Source organism: Vulpes vulpes, chromosome 12 (genome assembly GCF_048418805.1).
Source record: "Vulpes vulpes isolate BD-2025 chromosome 12, VulVul3, whole genome shotgun sequence".
Classification (NCBI taxonomy): Eukaryota; Metazoa; Chordata; class Mammalia; order Carnivora; family Canidae; genus Vulpes; species Vulpes vulpes.
This window is the reverse complement of record NC_132791.1, coordinates 93735718-93755742: the sequence shown is the minus strand read 5'-3', so window position 1 is coordinate 93755742 and position 20025 is coordinate 93735718. Positions and strand designations below refer to the sequence as shown.

Genomic DNA, 20025 nt, shown 5'->3' with positions numbered 1-20025 from the left:
TCAAAATAGTATATGTTAAAATGCTTTGAAAATTATTAAGAGCTAAGCAAATAGGCCTTAAGATCAATATTAATGCATCATGTCATTTTAATTTCCAACAAATATTTATCGAGCTTTTCTAAGGCCATTATTCTATGAACCTGAATACACAAAGAGACATTGCTGGTACCCTTTCAGGATCCTGTGTTGGTGGAATGAACAAAAGAAAGGCAAAAGATAAAGATGGTGGGGGGAGAATGAGGGGGGGGAAGTAAAGGAGGAATCCAATAGGAGAGAAACTATATTCACAAAAAGAAATGCAGAATTTGTTGGTATGGGCCACCTGTGTAATGAGCAGTACAGATTATTATAAAATGACTTTTTAAAAAGATTTTATTTATTCATGAGAGACAGAGAGAGAGAGAGAGGCAGAGGCAGAGGGAAAAGCAGGCTCCATGCAGTGAGACATGGGACTCGATCCTGGGTCTCCAGGATCACGCCCTGGGCTGAAGGTAGCGCTAAACCGCTGCGCCACCCAGGCTGCCCTAAAATGACTTTTAAAAACAAAAAGTGTAAGCTTTAGAAAAAAAAATGTTTTACCTTGTAATGCTGCATGCCTCTGTTCAAAATATTGGTTTTATATTTTTTCCCAATAATATTTTTGGCAATAGGTGTTAAACTAATATCTTAAAACAGTAATTTTGAAGTCTTATTTTTTTTAAAAAAAGACTTATTTGGCAGTACTAAAATACAACAGAAAGCTCTCTAACATTGTTGATATATTCGTGTGCTCTGTTCTTAAAATTTGAATTAAAATCCAGAACGCGTTTTCCTTTTAGCCATTGTTGAAAGGATCTTTATGTAAACTGTTAGAGCCATTACTTGTTTAAACAAGTCTTAGAATGAATTAAAAAAAAATGTTTGTGCAGGCAGGTTCTTTGTAGTATGAATCATTTGCCTTCGTAAATTTGAAGATAACACCCAGAATTTCAGAAAGGTGAAAAACTTTTGAGGACAAATGTTATTTTTTTCAAGGACAGCCATTCATTTTAGTTTAGAAGTCAAGATTTTTTTGATAGACTTGACCCAAGAGAGTTTTGTTTCCTTGTGGGCTTTTTTGTTGTTGTTGTTGTTCCCATGACATTTTTCATCTTCCATGCCACTGAAATGGGATTTAAAAATTTAACTTTGAGCTTGTTAGTTCAATTCCCACCACGGTTTAAAATCTCTGCACTCGCACACCGATAGGTATGACTATTGAAAAGTTCTTTGAGGCCAAGGGTTTTAAAAAATCTTTCTATGCTTCCTAAATGTGTACATTTATTTGAAAATTCTTTCTTCATCTCTGATAGAATCTTGGATTTCCCAGTCACCCGATGAACTGAAGAGGAAATTTCGTTGCCATCAGACAGAACAGATGTTTGTAGTATTCTCCATAGGAATGAATTTGGTAGTTTCACAAGACAGAGTTACAGAAGAGTGAGCTAAAGAAATCTTAGGTATCACCTAACCTAACAGATGAGAAAAACCAAGGTCTAGAAATTCCTGATACAAACAAAAGTTCTATAATTGTTATGTGGTTGATAAAAAATGTCATTTGACTTAAAAAGTTTTGAATGGCACACAGCATTCAAACACACACACACACACACACTCCCTGAAGCCAGCCCTCCTGGCTGTCATGAGCTGCACAAGGCTAAGTGTGTGACGCTGGACAGACTCCATGAGTCACAGTCGTTTTGCCTGTACTTCCTCCTTGATTTACGTACAACCATTTCTATGCTGGATCTTCCCTTGGGCCAAAGAGGAGCAAACTGAACGTGAAAGTGGGTTCTCTTTCCCCGCAGTCACCAAATGTCAGTGGGCCTGAGTCTCCCTTCCTCTGTCTTGTTTTACAGGTGCACCGACCTATTAGAAAAAGCCTACACCTGGTTCCCTTTCTTACCTAGCCGTGTTTCCCAAGGTCATTCTTACTTAGCCAGACCTCAGACTGAAGTGAGGCTCTTACAGATGAAAGTTGGGATGCGCAGATCTTGCTTTAAGAACCAGGTGAAGTCTTGAGAAGTTGTGTGTAGGATGGAATCTGGTTCATCAGAGCCTGTGTTCCTATAGACAAATAGCAAGACCAGATTCTTCATTACATTGTTTTCTCAAGCTTAGCTTTCTCCTTTTTTTTTTTTTTTTGACCCTTAAAAAGCCTTGATTTTTGTACATTTCTCTTTCCTGTTCCGTTGTTGATCTGTTCACCTAATTGCCAAGCAACACATACAGGGTTTTAGTGGATATCTAGGGCATGTGTGGTGATCATAGGCAAGTCCTTTAGTGAAGCATCAAGAATTCTTTTTAGAATTGTTAGCAACGTATGCAATTACCTGGTTTTTGTTTTGTTTGTTTTAAGTTCAGATGTACATATGGGAGAGGAAGCAGTTAATGTGGCATCTAAATTTATAGAGAGGTCAACTGTCTCTGGACAAATGTCTTCTAAAAGTAGGAGGGGGAAAATGTAGAAAGTCCACCAGTATTTTAAGCCACTATTTAATTTCCTCACCTCCTTTTTTGCTGGATACAGTTCATTTCTGTGTCATATCACTACTCTAATAGCTGGTTTAAAAGAAGCTGGTGAGTTTTATATTTTGTTGTCCAATCAACGTAGAGTTTAGTGTCATAAACTCACTTTTAAAAAGACTTGTATGTACACTTTGGTCCATTCATTCATAGCTGAGTTGGCCTCCTTGCTTTTTTTTTTTTTTAATATGTTTTTAGTTTGGAATAATTTCACATTAACAGAAAAGTTGCAAAGCTACTGGGGAGTTTTCACATACCCTCCACCCAGTTCCCCCTCTCAGCTCTGTCTTCCGGCTCAGTTTGTGATACTTTTTACAACAGCCCGTTATTAAATCATTAAAGGGACTCTGACTTTCCATCACACTAAGAAGTAGCCTTTTCATTTAATTACTGGGGACTGGCTTTCTTTGTGGGACTCACTCTCTGAACCAGATTGCTGAAAACAATCACTGAAGGTTTCAGAACAAAGGTACTTTCATCCTCCTTCTAGAAAGAAAACAAATATAATTCCACGGGGCCTTCCTAACTCCTTACCCATGTCCTCATTTTTTTCCTTTGTCTCTTGAATTTCTTTTCTGTGATTCTAAGTCTATTGGAATTTTGTACAAGTTTTGACAACTGAGGCAGCCCTGCTTACATCTCAGCGATCTAATGTGCCAGATTTCCTGTATAATTCTGCGTGGAAGGAAGAGAAGATTACATTAAGGGGGGTGAGGGGTGGGGTGTGCTGGTTTTGGGAGGTGGGCAGTTCGGGCGGCACTTTGCCTAGGCCTGCCCCAGGAGCCGTGTCATCATCCGGGAGTGGTTCCCAGGGAAAGCTTGATTCCTCACCCACAAACATCAGCTAGTGCTGGCTTGTTGAGGAGCCTCGCTTCCAGGGAGCAACTGCAGAGAGGTGGCAGAGAAAGTTGGTGCTTCCCCAGTGTGAAGAGATGCAGAATCAGCCCCCGTGGGAGAAGTTTCTTGCCATTTCACCCCATCTGTGCATCATATAGCCTGGGTTTTGCGACTCCCCTCCCTTTTTTTTTTTAAACAGTAAAAATGTTTCTTTACAACACACACAGGACCCCCTCCCCCCCAATCCCATCCCCACACACAGGTACCTGCACACATAAGAAAAAGTCCAGTATGTGAAAGAGGCATCAGTTTTATGTGCAGGTGCACAGGCCGGCCCTGGCTGAAGGGGACTGGGTGGCTCTGGGGCCCTGTGATGAACTCAGGCTTCTTGGAGTGCATTCAGGGGGCCTTTTCCTGAACATTAGACAAGAATTTAACATGTCTGAAGTCTCTCTTGAACTAAGCTATAGGAGGCCATGCTGTGACATAATGTATCTTGGCAAATTAACAAGTAAGATTTTTTTATTATTAATTTATTATTGCTCTTTTTACTTCTGTCTGGAGCATGTTAAATTCCTGCAGTCTCTTTCTTTAAAACATGAAACATCCAAAAAAGAAAAAAAATGAAACATCCATATCTACCACCTTTATTTTTTTTTAAGGTTTTTGCCTTCATCTATCAGGACCGTGTTTCGGGGTGCCTGAGTGGCTCGGTGGGTTCCCCTTCTGCCTTCGGCTCAGGTCATGATCCCAGGGTCCTGGGAAGGAGCCCCACATCAGGTTCCCTGCTCAGCGGGAGCCTCCTTCTCCCTCTTTCTCTGCTGCTCCCCCTGCTTGTGCGCGTGCTCTCTCTCTTTTTTTAAGATTGTATTTATTCATAACAGACACATAAAGGCAGAGACACAGGCAGAGGGAGAAGCAGGTCCCAGGACCCCAGGATCATGCCCTGAACCAAAGGCAGACATTAACCACTGAGCCACCCAGGCGTCCCTCTCTCTCTCTCTTTCAAATAAATCTTTTCTAAAAAAAGTGTTTCATTTAAGATGTACATTTGGGTGATTATCATTGTAGAGAAAAATATTCCTTAGGGTCATCCTGAAAGGAAAAGTGGCTTGCTTTTGCAATCAAGTTGTTTACATTTCCCATCAATTTCCTGACACCGTATTTCTCTATCATTCTTGTACTGTGATTGCAGAAGATATTTTTGTAGAATGAGCTCTTTTTGCGCCTCCTACTGTTTTCTGCAGCCAGACTCGCCAGTGAAACTTTGATGTTCTGGGTCGGATTCCTCGAGGTTTTTCCTTTGGAGGAACTTGTGCAGATAGCCCACATTGTCGATTATTGTGAGATGAAGCAGGCAAGGTGATAGATAAGCTGCTCGAAACGTGTTTTTACAACTTAAGGGGATATTTGTGGGTTGGATCTTGGACCTGGAAAAAACAAATTTGCTGTAAAGGACATTATCAGGCTAATTAGTAAAATTGGAATATGGTCTATCGATTAGAAAACGGTATTCAATCAGTTTTAAATGTCCTGATTTTGATAATTGTACCGATTATACCATCGGATGTCTTCATTCTTAGAAAACAGTTGCTGAAATATTTTGGTGTAAAAGTTTATGATTATTTTCAAATAGTCCAGCCAAGTCTACATATACATAAATACACATACAGAGAGGGGAAGGAGAGGGGGATAAAGCAAACATGTTAACAGGGAATCTGGGTGAAAGGCCTACAGGACCTTTGTGTGCTTGTTGCATTTTTGCAACTTTTCTGAAAGTTTGAAATTATTTCCAAATTGGCAGGGGAAAAAAAATCTCATGTCTGTTTTTTTGTGTTTGCTTCCTCAGTCAAACCGGTACGATGTCCAGGCACCAGAACCAGAACACCATTCAGGAACTTCTACAGAACTGCTCGGATTGTCTGATGCGGGCAGAGCTGATCGTGCAGCCGGTGAGCTGGAGGGTCGTCCGCATGTGACTTGTTCCCAGTTAGCGTAGACTTACTGTCCTGACCTGTGCTTCCTCATTCACTACCATCCTTCGTATTCTTAATGGTTTAGAAATGGACGAGAGAGGGGATATATATCTTCTTAACCTATTTGTAATGTTGGTTTAACAGTGAGAACCAGTTATCACATAGTTTTTTCCCAAGAAATGTTGACATGACGGATTGCCTCCCCCTTTTGGATTTGCAACAACCCCTCATTTATTGTTATTTGTGTAACTGTTGTAATGCTTTCCCTTCCTAGAGATGCAGGTTAATGTCCCTGGATTGTGATGTACACCATGAATTTAAGAAGTTTGGGGGTTTTTTTGCTTCTTCAGGAAAAATTAACATATTGTGAGAACAACGTTTGAGAAATACACACATACAAAAGAAAAGAAAGAAAGAAAAAATATGCAATTGAAAATTGAGGAAAAATGGTGGTAACGTTTATGAAAGCCCTGTGATGTTCCTGGATATTAGCTTAGGTTCTCATTGAAACAGGCTTAGAAATCATGGATGTTGGGTTGTTGCATGTGTTAAGTGTTTATTTTAAAATACTGTAGCTAGCATTCACCTTTGCTCTGGGGTCACTAAAAACAGACTAGAGAATGGTGGGGCCATAAGTGCCTTTTTTCTCTTTCCCCTGATTTATTGTATCTCCCCATGAAAGCCTTGGGTGCCAGGCTCCTGGATGCTGACAGTGATGTAGGAGTTAAACCTGGAATCTGGCCCATCACAAAGTCCCCGTTTAAATATAAAGGAGGGATTTTAGCCAAGTGAATTTTATGTGTTGTTTAGAGAATATCTTACTGTTCTAATTTCTCAGTATTACAGATTGGGGTGGGTTCTGGTTTATTTTACCCAGTTAAAAAAATAATAACTTCACTTTAGTCTATATAAAAGGATATTTGGGGCTCAGCAAACTAGCTTGGTTCTAGTTCTGGTTATACCAAGTATCTGATTAGAAACCTACTCATCACAGAGCTGTGATTCCTTTCCATAAAGCAAAGTGGGAGGCTCCAGCAAGTTAATATCGAACACACGCATACCCCAGACCTGGACACGATTTGTAGTGGCTATGGAAACGTTTTACATGTGGTTCTAAAAATTTACATGGCATCATGTTCTCAGTGTAGTTTTACTTCCACGCATTGAAGTGTAATAATGTCAGGGAAATATAGCGTATTTGCGACCATTTCTGTTAAGAGAAAGTTCATTTGGCTGAAGCCCAATTAAAGCGTCAAATGTAAAATTCTAGAGCAAGCTCCTATATGGCCCCGAAGCAGCAGTCTTTTGCATCGACAATGCAATGGAAAGAAGGTTTCCATTTCTAAAACAATTTTTAATTTTGAAATAATTATAGACTCACAAGAAGTTGTAAAAATAATGCAGAGCCCTCCCGTGTGCCCATTATCACCTAGCTTTCCCCAAAAGTGACATCTCACATAAGGGTAATGCATCATCAGAAGCAGGAAATTGATTGCCCCAATGCAATGAATTAGATAGCTTCCTTTTTAAGAACTGAAAAGCTGTGTTCCTATAAGACTCTGGAAAAGCTCAGTTTGTCTATAAAAGAGCTTATCCAGTATAATAGTACAGTGTTCTTACTCCTGTGCAATTCCCATTGGTTGAAGGTTCTTTGTAAATATGAAAGATAGCATTTAACACATTGAAGGATGGGAAAGGACAGTGTCCCGTAAATATACTTTTAAAAGCCTAGTAAAAATTTAAAATACAGTCCGCAAATTTTGCTTCATGAATCCTCCTGTATTTACCTCCCTGTCTCGAATTCATAAGGTAATTTCCAGTTAGGAATTTTTTTCCAGTCACATGCAAAATGGAAACTTAGACTGTTTTAAGTTCACAGCGGAAGCTTTTGCTTCCATTAACAAAAGTGAAGCTTTTCTCTCCGGCATTAACACAAGTGAAGCATTCTCCCCACATGTTTCTTTCACGTAGGAGCTGAAATATGGAGATGGAATACAGCTGTCTCGGAGCAGAGAATTGGATGAATGTTTTGCCCAGGCCAATGATCAGATGGAAATTACCGATAGCTTGATCAGAGAGATGCGACAGATGGGCCAGCCCTGTGATGCTTATCAGAAAAGGTATCTCCTTTACCACTGAGCACAAATGCAGGCAGGCCTCATGGAGAAGAAGGTCATAACACCCACTTAGGCTCCATCCCACGGCCTGGTCTTCCCTTGAAGGAAGCACAGCTCTTCCAGAGCGAGGGCTCGCTTTACTTGGTATTTTGTGGCTACTGTGTACTGATGGACTAAACTCACTGCCTCCATTTTATGGGGAATCACAAAGCTGCCTTGAAAAGACTCGAAGGATTGAATTTATCATAAGATGTTAACTGGACCTCCATTTGGGAGCAGCAACAGCCTGTGGCGCAGCATTTGACTTTCAAGAGTCCAATACCAAGCCGAGCTCAGTTTCACGCATATAAAAATGAGACTTGTAGAGTCAGAGAGCAGTTTAAAGTGGAGACAGGTGGTCTTGATTTTGCTGTCACCGTACCTGGGGCCCAGGTTACGAGGCAGATGCCCAGGGTGCAACTCAAGGAGAAGCAGAAGGTGCTATCAGGTTAGGCCAAGCCAGGTACTACACTTTCTGTGATGTTTCAGGCTCTGAGCATCATAATGCTGAGGTATGTGTATGTGATGGAGATTCAAGTCATGTGGTAAGGAAAAGAATTCTTCAAATAAAACATTTGTGACCTCTGTACTGACAACAAAGGAGACTCAGAAAGGGGGACGTTTGCCCAGAATGTGTGGTCAGAGGCTGTTTTCCTGCCACGGTGTGATTGTTTTCCTTTCTTTTCAGACTGCTTCAGCTCCAGGAGCAAATGAGAGCTCTTTATAAAGCCATCAGCGTCCCTCGAGTCCGAAGGGCCAGCTCCAAGGGTGGCGGAGGGTACACCTGTCAGAGTGGCTCCGGGTGGGATGAATTCACCAAGCGCCTCACCAGCGAATGTCTGGGGTGGATGAGGCAGCAGAGGGTAAGCGCCTTCCAGATGAGGTTGGTTCTCGAATGTGCCAAGCCCAAGTGGCACAGGTGTATAGAATGTGGCAGGGTCAGCCCCAGTGGTTTGGCCAAAGAGTGGTCGGGAGCCTCAGCTAGCAGCAGAAACTTGATGTTTTCCATATTTTCCTCCTATACGATTTATTTTTTATCTTTTATATTTTAGAGAGTGTAAGTGCTTGCAAGCAAGTTGGGGAGGGAAGGGAGAGAGAATCCTAAGCAGGCTCTCTGCCCAGTGTGGAGCCCAACGTGGGGCTTAATCTCATGACCCTGAGGTCGTGATCTAAGCCAGAGTCAGATGCCTAACTGACTGAGCCACCCAGGCGCCCCACCTCATATATACTTTATTTTTTAAAAGATTTTAATTATTTATTTGAGAGAGAAAGAGCACAAGCAGGGGGAGTGGCAGAGGAAGAAGGAGAAGCAGATTCCCCATTGAGTGGGGAGTCTGACATGGGGCTCGATTCTAGGACCCTGGGATCATGACCTGAGCAGAAGGCAGACTCTTCACCCACTGAGCCACCCAGGCACCCCACCTCATACACACTTTAAATTGTAGGCTTCATAAAAAATATATATTCATATAAGATAATATCAATATATATATTCATATAAAAATATTCATATAAAACTTCATACAGTTGTTTTTTTTTTTCCCTTTCCTTTTATGGTTTAGGGAATCAGCCTCATTGTTTACTAGTCACAACTTATGGCACAGGTAACATTTAGCCGGTATAATTTAATTAGTAGATTTTGAATATCTAGCCCTTATCATTCACAACCTGAAAATGTGTTGGAGTCGATGGGCTAAAATATTTTATTTTTCTAGTAAGTGATCTCAGCTGTGTTACTGACAGGTACTTAAAAAACAAATGTTGTGGATGTTCATTTAAAATGTTAAATCAGAGCAGCTGGAAACACAGTAAAACTGGATATTCTGGTTTGGACTCATTGGCTGCTTACCTTATATTTTTGAGGTATCAGTTCTTCTTGTGCAATCATTACGTCGCAGCTGTGGGAGGGGAGTGAAATAATGGTGACCAAAGTATATGCTGAGCCTTTCCCCACAACTGTGGTTTCTACAAAGTGTTTTCCACTGCTAATGACTGTTTTGTTTTATGTGGTCATTATGCCCTCTAATGAACAGGTGGCATTAGAAATATGCCATAATCACATGGATGGGAAATGTATAATGAAAACCTGGTGTTCATGAGCCATCTTTCTCTTGAGAAGGTGGATATGTTAGATTGATAAGTTGTGCAGATATCATTTGTGATGCCGTGTGGTTGTGCTTGTGAGAAGTATTGGTTTTATTGCTTGTTGTTGGACCAGTTGAGCAATGGTTCTAAAGTTTCTCAACCACTTAAAATTGTATGTGTTCTTTCCTAAGTGGTGAGGGCTTATGGGTCTGTCCGTGTGTTCAGTCAGCTAAGTTTTTCTTCCACTTAATATAAAGACTGTACAATACTGTTCGAGAAGGTGGGGCTTATAGAGGAGAAAGTTATAATCCCAGAAACCTAAAGTACAGTCCTGTTTGCATGTTTTCAGATTTTCTTTTGATCTTGGAACACATATTTCTTGAGCTTTTTATATGTATTGGCACCCTAGCAGAAAGTGTGTTCAGAAGTAATGTTTCGTAGTCCTGACAATGAGTATGACCGAAGAGAACGAGACATGTACCCCCACATGCCACATTTCTGTCCAGAGCAGTGTGGGGTTAATGGCATTTGAGCTGCAATAAAATCCTGCTCAGCGAGGGCTGCGGGGGTGGGGCAGGGGCGGGGGGGGGGGGGGGGGGTGGGGGGTGGTGGTGGTGGTGCTCCTCCAGTCTCTGGAAAGGAGCCCTGAAAAGCAGGCTCAGCAGAGCTGATAGGGCTTGAACTACATCTTAAGCGATGGTAGGTTTGACAACCTTTGAACCAAATTACTTACGAAACATCAAATCCTTTCATTTCTTCTTAGTATGACAGTTATAGAAAATGACAGCTCTTAATTGGTCATTTTCTGCATTCACGTTGAGTGTAGCTTGGTGAGAACCCTAGGTCTTGGAGGCTCAGCATTTTTAAATTTTGGAGAGTGGCATTATCTCGTGGATCATCTCAGTTCTGTGTTTATGTTTTAATAGGTGCAATCGATGAGCAATGCACTTCAGATCAGCTGGCCTCCAGGGCTCCAGAGGAACTAAAAGTAGTTTTATCACTTAACCGCCTGTTTGCTCTGGGATTCTCTGGGGCCCTTTTCTTCTTATCCTTCTTCCCCCAAGCATAGCCTGCATTCTTTCTCACTCCCCAGAGACTGAGCTGCTGGCCCGGCCAGCTGATAAGGGAGCACCGTCCCCAGCCACTAATCAGTAGGCAGTCACACATCTCCTGTGCCAGGTTTTTTGTTTTGTTTCCCTGATTTGTGTTTCTGCTGATGCACAGGCCAGATACTATACACCTGGCTGGTAATGAGGGGCATGCATGGGAGCCTGGTCAGGCTCATCTCATTAACGTCCCAATGCGCTCACCTGTTTTTGCTTTAAAGCCGAAGCCAGCCCAGGGAAAGGTCAAAGTCCTAGGTGATCTGACTGAAATGGCTCCCCTTTCTGAAGGCCCGCCAAGTGTATTAGAACATGGATGTGGCTTAGAACAATGTGTGTTATGTTCTTGCTGCAACACCAGACTGGAATGTTTGCCCTTGGCAGCTCTAAGAGATGACACAGGTGATTTGGAAATTTACATGAGCTCATGCAAAAGAAAGATGAGATAATAGGCTGGTGGACTAGAAGGGGTGATTCTTATTGGGTGGCATTCTTAAATTGGAGGTAGGGGAGACTCAAATTAGAAAGTCAGATTTAATTTTTTTAAAGAGCTGACATAAATCCACTCCCTTCATATCGCCAACATGAATTGCAATGAGCTTTGAGTATGTTGTGTAGTAACTCCTCTTTGAAATGGGCCATTGGGAGTTTGGCATCCTGAAAGGTCATGGCAAATGCTGAATTTAAAGAGTCAACAGTTATGGGAATCAAAACAATTTAAAGAAATAAACAATGAGAGATAGGTTTAGGTCAGCTGTTTAGCTTGGGACATAGTACATGACTGAGCTTAATGAGCTCTTTCTGATGCACAGTTTAAAATGACTGAATATAGTTTGTGGATTCAGTGCGAAAGGATTTAGAGTGGTTGAGTCATGCCAGTGAGAATGACCATGAAGTTCTGCACTTCTCTGCGAGCTTATTCTTTATTCTTCTTGATACACATTTTTGCGATGCGTCTAGAACTGATCAGTGGGGATCCCTGGGTGGCGCAGTGGTTTGGCGCCTGCCTTTGGCCCAGGGCACGATCCTGGAGACCCGGGATCGAATCCCACGTCGGGCTCCCGGTGCATGGAGCCTGCTTCTCCCTCTGCCTGTGTCTCTGCCTCTCTCTTTATCTCTGTGTGACTATCATAAAAAAAAAAAAAAAAGAACTGATCAGTGGGCTGTGTAGGGTTCCTGGGTATCTATTCTGAAGACTCTCAGCTTGCTCAGTTGGTATCCATCTGTTTTCTGAGCACATACTATAATATCTTGGGGGGAAGATTTCATTTTTGTGTATCACTTTGCCTTTCAAAATTAAATATAAAACCCATGGAATGTACAACAGCAAGAGTGAAACTACATGCATATATAGACTTTGAATGATTGAGATGTGTCAGTGTTGATTCATTGATTGTAATAAATATGCCACCCTGATATGAGATATTGGTAGAGGAGGCTGTGCGTGTGTAGGGCAAGGGGTATATGGGAACTCTGTATTTTCTGCTCAATTTTGCTGTGAACCTAAAATTGTTCTAAAAAATCTAAAATCTATTAAAATAGATTAAAATAATATAGAAACTTCTGTTAGTAATTTCTAACATTGTGTCATGTAGATACGCACATCTGTTCTACACACACACATATCACTTGAATGTTCACAGGTAGATTTTATTTTTTCTTCAGTGGACATGATCTAGCTTCTCGTTCCTGTATCATCTCTCCTCGGCCATGCTGAGCTGGTGTCCAACAAGTTGTGGGATGGATTGGGCAAGCTCTGTTCGCAGTTTGAGAATCCCAAGCCTTTACAGAATTTTTTTGGCTTTGAAAATATTGAATATCTACATCTTCAGTTTTATCTGAATGGAAGCTATGTATGTCCCTTGCTGCTCTGACCCCTGATGCTGGGGGTAAGGTGAATCAGTTGCAAAGGACCAGAAATGAAGGGCACACTTTCCCTTGGCAGGCGGAGATGGACATGGTGGCCTGGGGTGTGGACCTGGCCTCCGTGGAGCAGCACATCAACAGCCACAGGAGCATCCACAATGCCATCGGGGACTATCGCTGGCAGCTGGACAAAATCAAGGCTGACCTGGTACTTTGAAATGTTTTATTTTTAAAGTCTTGAAAAAGCATACTAAAGGATTATGTAGTTACTCAATCCTGGGTGTTTTTGTGTGAAACGTTAGCCTAAGATTTCTTCTCCAACAGACTGGAAATTTCTAAAAATCCCATTTCATAAATGAGGAAGTGGACTCAGATAGACCCAGTAGAGATTGTGTTCACCCCGGAGGTGAACAAAATGCAAAGGGTACATACAATATGGATTTGTGTGTAGTTTGTAGGTGAATATTTTGGGGAAATGGTAGGTTTTTCTTTTTCTTTTTTTTCTGAAAGCAGAATATCTCTTCAAATAGAGAAAGCACAACAATCAGAGTTTTGTGTGCTTGGCGAACCCTTTCCTATGTGCTAATTAAATGTATTTCTAGTAAGGGAAATTGTGTCTCTTCCTGGCCCCCCCTTTTTTTCTGAAAGGGCTGGCTTGAAGCTGAATTAAGAATTACAGCCTGAAATAATCACCTGATTTTAAGTGCCTGGTTCCCCCTAGATCTCCGTGCTTTTAAATCCCTTACGTTTTTTCCTTAAACCAGAGATAGCCTCACTTCTTCTGCCTTTTTTGCTCCCTTTATTTTTGTCCACCTGAGTATCTGACCACATTTCTCCCTCTTTTCTCTAAGACCTAGGGAGTCCTAAATTGTATTGTCAGACTTAACATTTTTTAACAAGTGAGTCTTTAAGTGACAGTGATAAGCCCTTTTCTTTACTTTGTGGGGAGGGCACCACCAGACCAGTGGGGGGTTTGCCTTTAAATCCAACTGGGAAAAGGTTGCTGTGGGAAAAAGATTTTATAGAGCAAATACTTCTTTCTATGGAATGATCTGAAGTCATTTTCTGATAAAAAGGAGATTTAGAAGGACTGCTGTTTGTATACAAACCCACGAGGAGAGTTAAATAATTACTTGCCGTTTGACGTCTTCTAGCGTGAGAAATCTGCGATCTACCAGTTGGAAGAGGAGTATGAAAACCTACTGGTGAGCTGATTTATTTCTGATGTCTCTGTGTTCAGTTCAGTTCTGTTGTAAAAAAATGGAGAATGCCTGGGCTTGAGGCACCCACTGACCGTGGGAGCACCTGGAAATATACTTAAGGCCTGTAGGTGCTACCTTCATTTCTACTGCTGGGTTTCCTGTAGAAGTGAGTTGAGTGTTAGATGATTTTTTCCTGAAGGCAGTACCTGGTGCTGTTCTATTTGTAAGTTGAGTGTCATGTTGATGGCACTTATTAAATACTTGTAGTTAAAGAAATAAAGCTTTTCCACTTTGAATTGTGATCTAGGGAGTATAAGCAGAAATAAGACTTGATTCCCTAGGTAGAGGTTTCTTAGACCATCATCACTATTTTATGACAAAGTAGGAATCAATTCACTTGTCTGATAAGAAGAGCTATTGCCATTTTTTTGGCCTGTTTTTGTCACCCTATCTTCACCTTTTCAATATTTTCTCGTTGGCAGTGATCCTTATTTGTTCGTTTATTTATTTAAAGATTTTATTTATTTATCTGACAGAGAGAGAGAGGGAGAGTACAGCAGGGGGAATGGCAGGCAGAGGAAGAGGTAGGAGAAGCAAGCTTCTCAGTGAGCAGGGACCCCTGATGTGGGACTAGATCCCAGCACCCTGGGATCATGACCTGAGCATGATCGTGACACTTAACCGACTTAGCCACCCAGGCGCCCCTATTTATTTATTTTAAAGAGGGACAGAGAGAGAGCCCGATTTGGGAAGCAGCAGAGGGGGAAAGAGAGAGAATCCTCAAGCAGACTCCCTGCTGAGTGCAGAGCCCAACTCAGGGCTTAATCCCAGGACTCTGAGATCATGATCCCAGCCGAAACCAAGAGTTGGACACTCAACTGACTCAGCCACCCAGGGACCCTGGCAGTGATCCTTTTTTAAATAATGTGGCTAGCAGTGACACAATTGTCCTCTTACATCTGGGATGTGACTAATGGTACCTTGAATTTTTGGGTTGTGGAAGAGGGCAGGAAAGCTTGATTTATCTTTTTAAGATTCCATTTTTCCCTTTGTAGTCTGAAACTAATTAATGAACCCAAACATCCGTGTCTGAATCAAGACCCTTTTGAACTAGGCTATTCCATTGAATCTAAAATTGTTCCCTTGTTCATTGTAAGTTTGGATGGGACTTTTACATACTAGGTAGTCAGTGAACATTTTCTTGATTCGTGTGATTGATTGATTAATTTATGTAAAAGGGACCACACAGTTTTATATATAGAATCTGCAGAGAACACCATTAACGTGCATTGCTTTATCCTAATGCTACTTTTGAACTTCCTGTGCAGAAAGCATCCTTTGAGAGGATGGATCACCTACGACAGCTGCAGAACATCATCCAGGCCACGTCCCGAGAGATCATGTGGATCAATGACTGTGAGGAAGAGGAGCTGCTCTATGATTGGAGTGACCGCAACACCAACATTGCCCAGAAGCAGGAGGCCTTCTCTGTAAGCTTGCCTCTCCTGATTGTGGATGTGGGGCTCTCGCATGGGAGGGCCCCGAGGTGGGGATGAATGGCCTTGCAATTACTTAGCTACTTGTAATTCAGCCTCTGTTGAAATGGTCACAAAGACCCATTTCTTAAGATTTTCAGTGACTTTATTTATTATTATTTTTTTAAAAGATTTTATTCATTTATTTATGAGAGACAGAGAGATTGAGAGGCAGAGACATAGAGGGAGAAGCAGGCTCTCCACGGAGAGTCTGATGTGGGACTCGGTCCCAGGACCCCAGGGTCATGACTTGAGCCAAAGTCAGAAGCTCGACCACTGAGCCATCCAGGTGCCCCTTTTGGTGACTTCAGAGGGGCAATGCATTGCTTAACATCCTGGAACAGATTAGATAGGGTCAGAATTATACATTCAGATATCCCACAGTGTGTGTAGTACAGTAGGATGGTGGATTAAAACCTAGAATTAGAAAATTGCAGCATTAGTTGTCGCTGTCACTTTACCTGTGTGGATTTGGACAAGAAATGTCACCAGTGTGGCCTCTGCCACGTATGGGATGATCTCAGACATCCTTTTTGGTCTTTTTTTTTTTTTTTTTTAAGATTTTGTTTATTCATGAGACACAGAGAGAAAGAGAGAGAGGCAGAGACACAGGCAGAGGGAGAAGCAGGCTCCATGCAGGGAGTCCTGACATGGGACTCAATCCCCAGTCTCCAGGTTCACGCCCTGGGCCGAAGGCAGCGCTAAACCGCTGAGCCACCCGGGCTGCCCATCCTTTTTGGTCTTAAAAATGCTATGCCTCTTGAGGAAACCGTAACACGATTCTTTGACGTCGTTCATTTGCACAATGTAGCTTTGAGTTCCAGCCTCCCTTAAATGTGGCAGCAGTGCTGGAAGGCTAATGGTGACTTGCTCTGAAGGGTTTGCTTTCCTTTCATTTATAGATACGCATGAGCCAACTGGAAGTTAAGGAAAAAGAGCTCAATAAGCTTAAACAAGAAAGTGACCAACTTGTCCTCAATCAACATCCGGCTTCAGACAAAATTGAGGTAGGCTTCATAAGATTTATACTTTTATTAGAGAAAAAAAGGGGAACTTCTTATAAAGTAAGACTATACAGATGAATGATTCTTATCTATCATAAAGCCATGACAAGCTTATCTTATATATTTTGGGATCAACACCCAAGGCTGGCAGTTGGCAAGCTTTTCTGGAAGGGACCAAACAATAAATATTTTAGGCTTGCAGACCATTTGGCTTCTGTTGAAATTACTTAACTCTGCCATTATAGTGTGAAAGTAACCCTAACAATATGTAAGTGAATGAGCATGGCTGTGTTCCAATAAAACTTTATTTATAAACGCAGGTAGTGGCCCAGATGTGGCCCTTGGGTTATGGCTTGCTGACCTTTGTCCTAGGCTGCCATCTGTGGGCTGTACTCAAGGCTGGCATCAGCTGGTATGACATCAACTGGTTTGGCCATACTGTTTGTTAAAGAAAAGAACAAGTATTTTCATATCAGTTGGTGAGAGTCCCTGCCTTAAGACCCTCAAGCCCTCTGCAGGGGTTCCTCGGATTTTCCCATCATCTAGCAGCTATATAGGATCAGGGTGCAGTGGAGGGGTCCTGCTCCAGTGCTACCCCTAGTGTCTATTCTAATCCTGATTGGTCAGTAGCTATGCCATTTGAGTGCATATTTTGACTAATACTCCTAATGGTATCTATTTGCTAAAACTGGTTTTAAAGTTTAATCTCTACCATTTTCCCACTGGGAAATCTATTTTCACTTTTTAGAAAAATCTTTGCTTGATTTGGTATTCGAGAAAAATTGTTTCATAGCTTTCACTCTGGCTCACATATCTATCAACGAACAGCTAATGTTTTCTTGCTTCAGGCCTATATGGATACTCTTCAGACGCAGTGGAGCTGGATTCTTCAGATCACCAAATGCATTGATGTTCACCTCAAAGAAAATGCAGCCTACTTTCAGGTTTTTATGCTTTGTAGTAATTTAATTGTCGTTTAGGTCTTAATACCTTATTTTTTTAATGTATTTTTAAAAGCACTGGAAACAATCTTCAAAATATTTTATGAGTACTATTTATTGGCTTTTAGTTTAGAGAAGCATAGATTGTAGCCTGGTAACCAGTTACTCAGTTATCTCCTGCTGTCACATAAGTTAATACTGTTTCTTTAGCCACCTACTAAATAGACTTCAAGAAGATAGTCCTTAACACGGAAATACTAGATGCTGCTGCTTACTGAGTTCCTTCTCATTAACATGTGATCATGCTCATCTTTAATAGTTTTTTGAAGAGGCCCAGTCAACTGAAGCCTATCTGAAGGGCCTTCAGGACTCCATCAGAAAGAAGTACCCTTGTGATAAGAACATGCCCTTGCAGCGCCTGCTGGAACAGATCAAGGAGCTGGAGGTATTATCACAAAACAAAAACAGAAAGAATACTGTTAATTTAACAAAAGTTCCTTTGGAAAAGCATACTTCAAATTCAATCGACATAGTCTTTTCAATGATACTCTTTCCTGTCCACTTAATTCATGGCTTTGTAGCTTCCTAAGTGGCTCATTATGGAAGGTCCCCAAAGATCCTGCAGATAGAGGAATTTGTAGCTTTTTAGAGCTCGTGCTACTGTAGCAATATCTAGTTTGTCATGTCATAGCAGCTATATTAATGTCACCTGCAGTTCTTATCTGAAATTCACAGAGTATCTATGTGATGAAAGTATGATCTTATTTGCAATTGCAGAAAGAACGAGAGAAAATCCTCGAATACAAACGTCAGGTACAGAACTTGGTAAACAAGTCTAAGAAGATCGTGCAGCTGAAACCTCGGAACCCAGACTATAGAAGCAACAAACCCATCATTCTCAGGGCTCTCTGTGACTACAAACAAGACCAGGTGTGCACTCAGTTATTCAGAATGATACAAAAGTTTTCCCTTTCTTTACATAGAGATTTTTGCCAATAGAGGGAGCAGAGTTTAATTCAGCTTTCAGTAAGCAGCATGGTAAATGTCTTTCTTTCATACACAAAGCAGCAAGCTATGAAAATATAGCAGTTTTGTTCTGAGTTCTATCAGAGTTTTCAATAATTAGGACAGCAGTTAATTTATAGACTATTCATTTTATTTTATTTTATTTTATTTATTTTATTATTTTATCATTTTATTTTATTTTATTATTTATTTTATTTTATTTTATTTTATTTGGTAAAGATTTTATTTATTTATTTGAGAGAACGGGAGTGGAAGGAAGGGAAGAGGCAGAGGGAAAGAGTGAAGCTCCCCAGGGAGTGGGCGTGGGGCTAGATCCCAGGACCCTGAGATCATGACCTGAGCTGAAGGCAGACACTCAACCAACTGAACCACCCAGGTGACCCTAAACTATTCATTTTAAGTCTTAATACTTCTTTTCTTCTAATATGCAAAATGTTAGCCTTTAAATCTTAAGTTTTAAAATCTTTAAATTTCTTGAAAGATCTTTAAATTTTTGACATAAAAGAAATGAGAAATGTGACCATTATGCCGCATGTGAAGTGAACATCATTGCAGATTTTCTCCAGTAACTGACCACATCAGTTCTGTGGGCTCTGGTAAATACAAGCATTCATATGGAAAGATGACTTGTTTTTACTGATTATTTATGTAATTCCCACACTCTGATTTCTTATAAAAATTATGGAGGATTTAAGAAATATGATTAGTTGCTTAGATAAATGTTATAAAACAATGGAATTTATTCTGGCAAAAGAAATGTTTTAAGAATTTGCATGGGGAGGAGAAATAAATTGAAGTAGAGATTGAAATATGTAAATAACAGGCTTGTTACATTTCATTAGTGAAGATAATTTTCATATTTGAAGTGTACCCATTTCAAGAAGCTATGGAATTATTATAGAAATTAAGGTGTTCAGATAGTGGAGTTAATTGAGAAAGTTCTCTTTCTGGGGACCTGATGCCAGACTTTTTGTTTTTAGTTCTAAACGTTAAGACAAGTGACTCCTGCCGTAGTAAATCTCATATGTAAAATATGAACTCACAAAGATAGGAAAGCCATGTGGTGGGTTTTTGCTTTACAAAAGGATTTCTCACTTTACTGATGGATTCCCCAGGCTGTCTTTGGAAAGTTATTCGCTGGATACACACCTTTTAGGCTCTTGTGCATTATTTAAAGCAGCAGTATTGTTGGGGTGTGTAAAGATTATATTCATTTAAAGAAAATAATAAGGGGTGCCTGGGTGGCTCAGTTAGTTAAGCATCTGACTCTTCATCTCAGCCTGAGTCTCGATCTCACAGTTGTGAGTTCAAGCCCTACATTTGGCTCCACACTGGGCTTGGAGCCTACTTTAAAAGAATAAAATGAAGAAAATAAAAGTTCAAATGGTTTGCACATTTAATCTCTTATTTCTCTCTTTGAGAAAAAAGATAAAAATATATACTCATGAGTAAACCTAAAACACGGGGCCATTTGCCTTACAGAAAATTGTACACAAAGGAGATGAGTGCATCCTGAAAGACAATAATGAGCGCAGCAAGTGGTATGTGACTGGTCCCGGAGGTGTGGACATGCTTGTCCCTTCTGTTGGTCTGATTATCCCTCCTCCAAATCCTCTGGCCGTAGACCTCTCATGCAAGTAAGTTGTTGAAGTTCTTAGTAGCCACAACATAAATGCGAATATGGAGAAATAGAGCAAAATCTTATATGAGAAACACAGACACACTCTTTTTTACTAAAACCCCCTCCCTT

General features: G+C 40.9%; 1 protein-coding gene across 2 annotated transcripts in view; it reads left to right on the top strand.

Annotated features, from left to right (window-relative positions):
* DSP (desmoplakin) overlaps window positions 1–20025 on the top strand; it is a 45591-nt gene that overhangs the window by 7441 nt on the left and 18125 nt on the right. For both annotated transcript variants that reach the window (XM_072729172.1, XM_072729174.1), the window contains exons 2-12: window positions 5231–5333; window positions 7329–7477; window positions 8202–8376; window positions 12647–12775; window positions 13722–13772; window positions 15098–15259; window positions 16207–16311; window positions 17157–17252; window positions 17569–17694; window positions 18027–18179; window positions 19758–19912. In XM_072729172.1, the coding sequence (XP_072585273.1) occupies window positions 5231–5333; window positions 7329–7477; window positions 8202–8376; window positions 12647–12775; window positions 13722–13772; window positions 15098–15259; window positions 16207–16311; window positions 17157–17252; window positions 17569–17694; window positions 18027–18179; window positions 19758–19912 (1404 nt within the window). The remainder of the gene's footprint in view (window positions 1–5230; window positions 5334–7328; window positions 7478–8201; window positions 8377–12646; window positions 12776–13721; window positions 13773–15097; window positions 15260–16206; window positions 16312–17156; window positions 17253–17568; window positions 17695–18026; window positions 18180–19757; window positions 19913–20025) is intronic.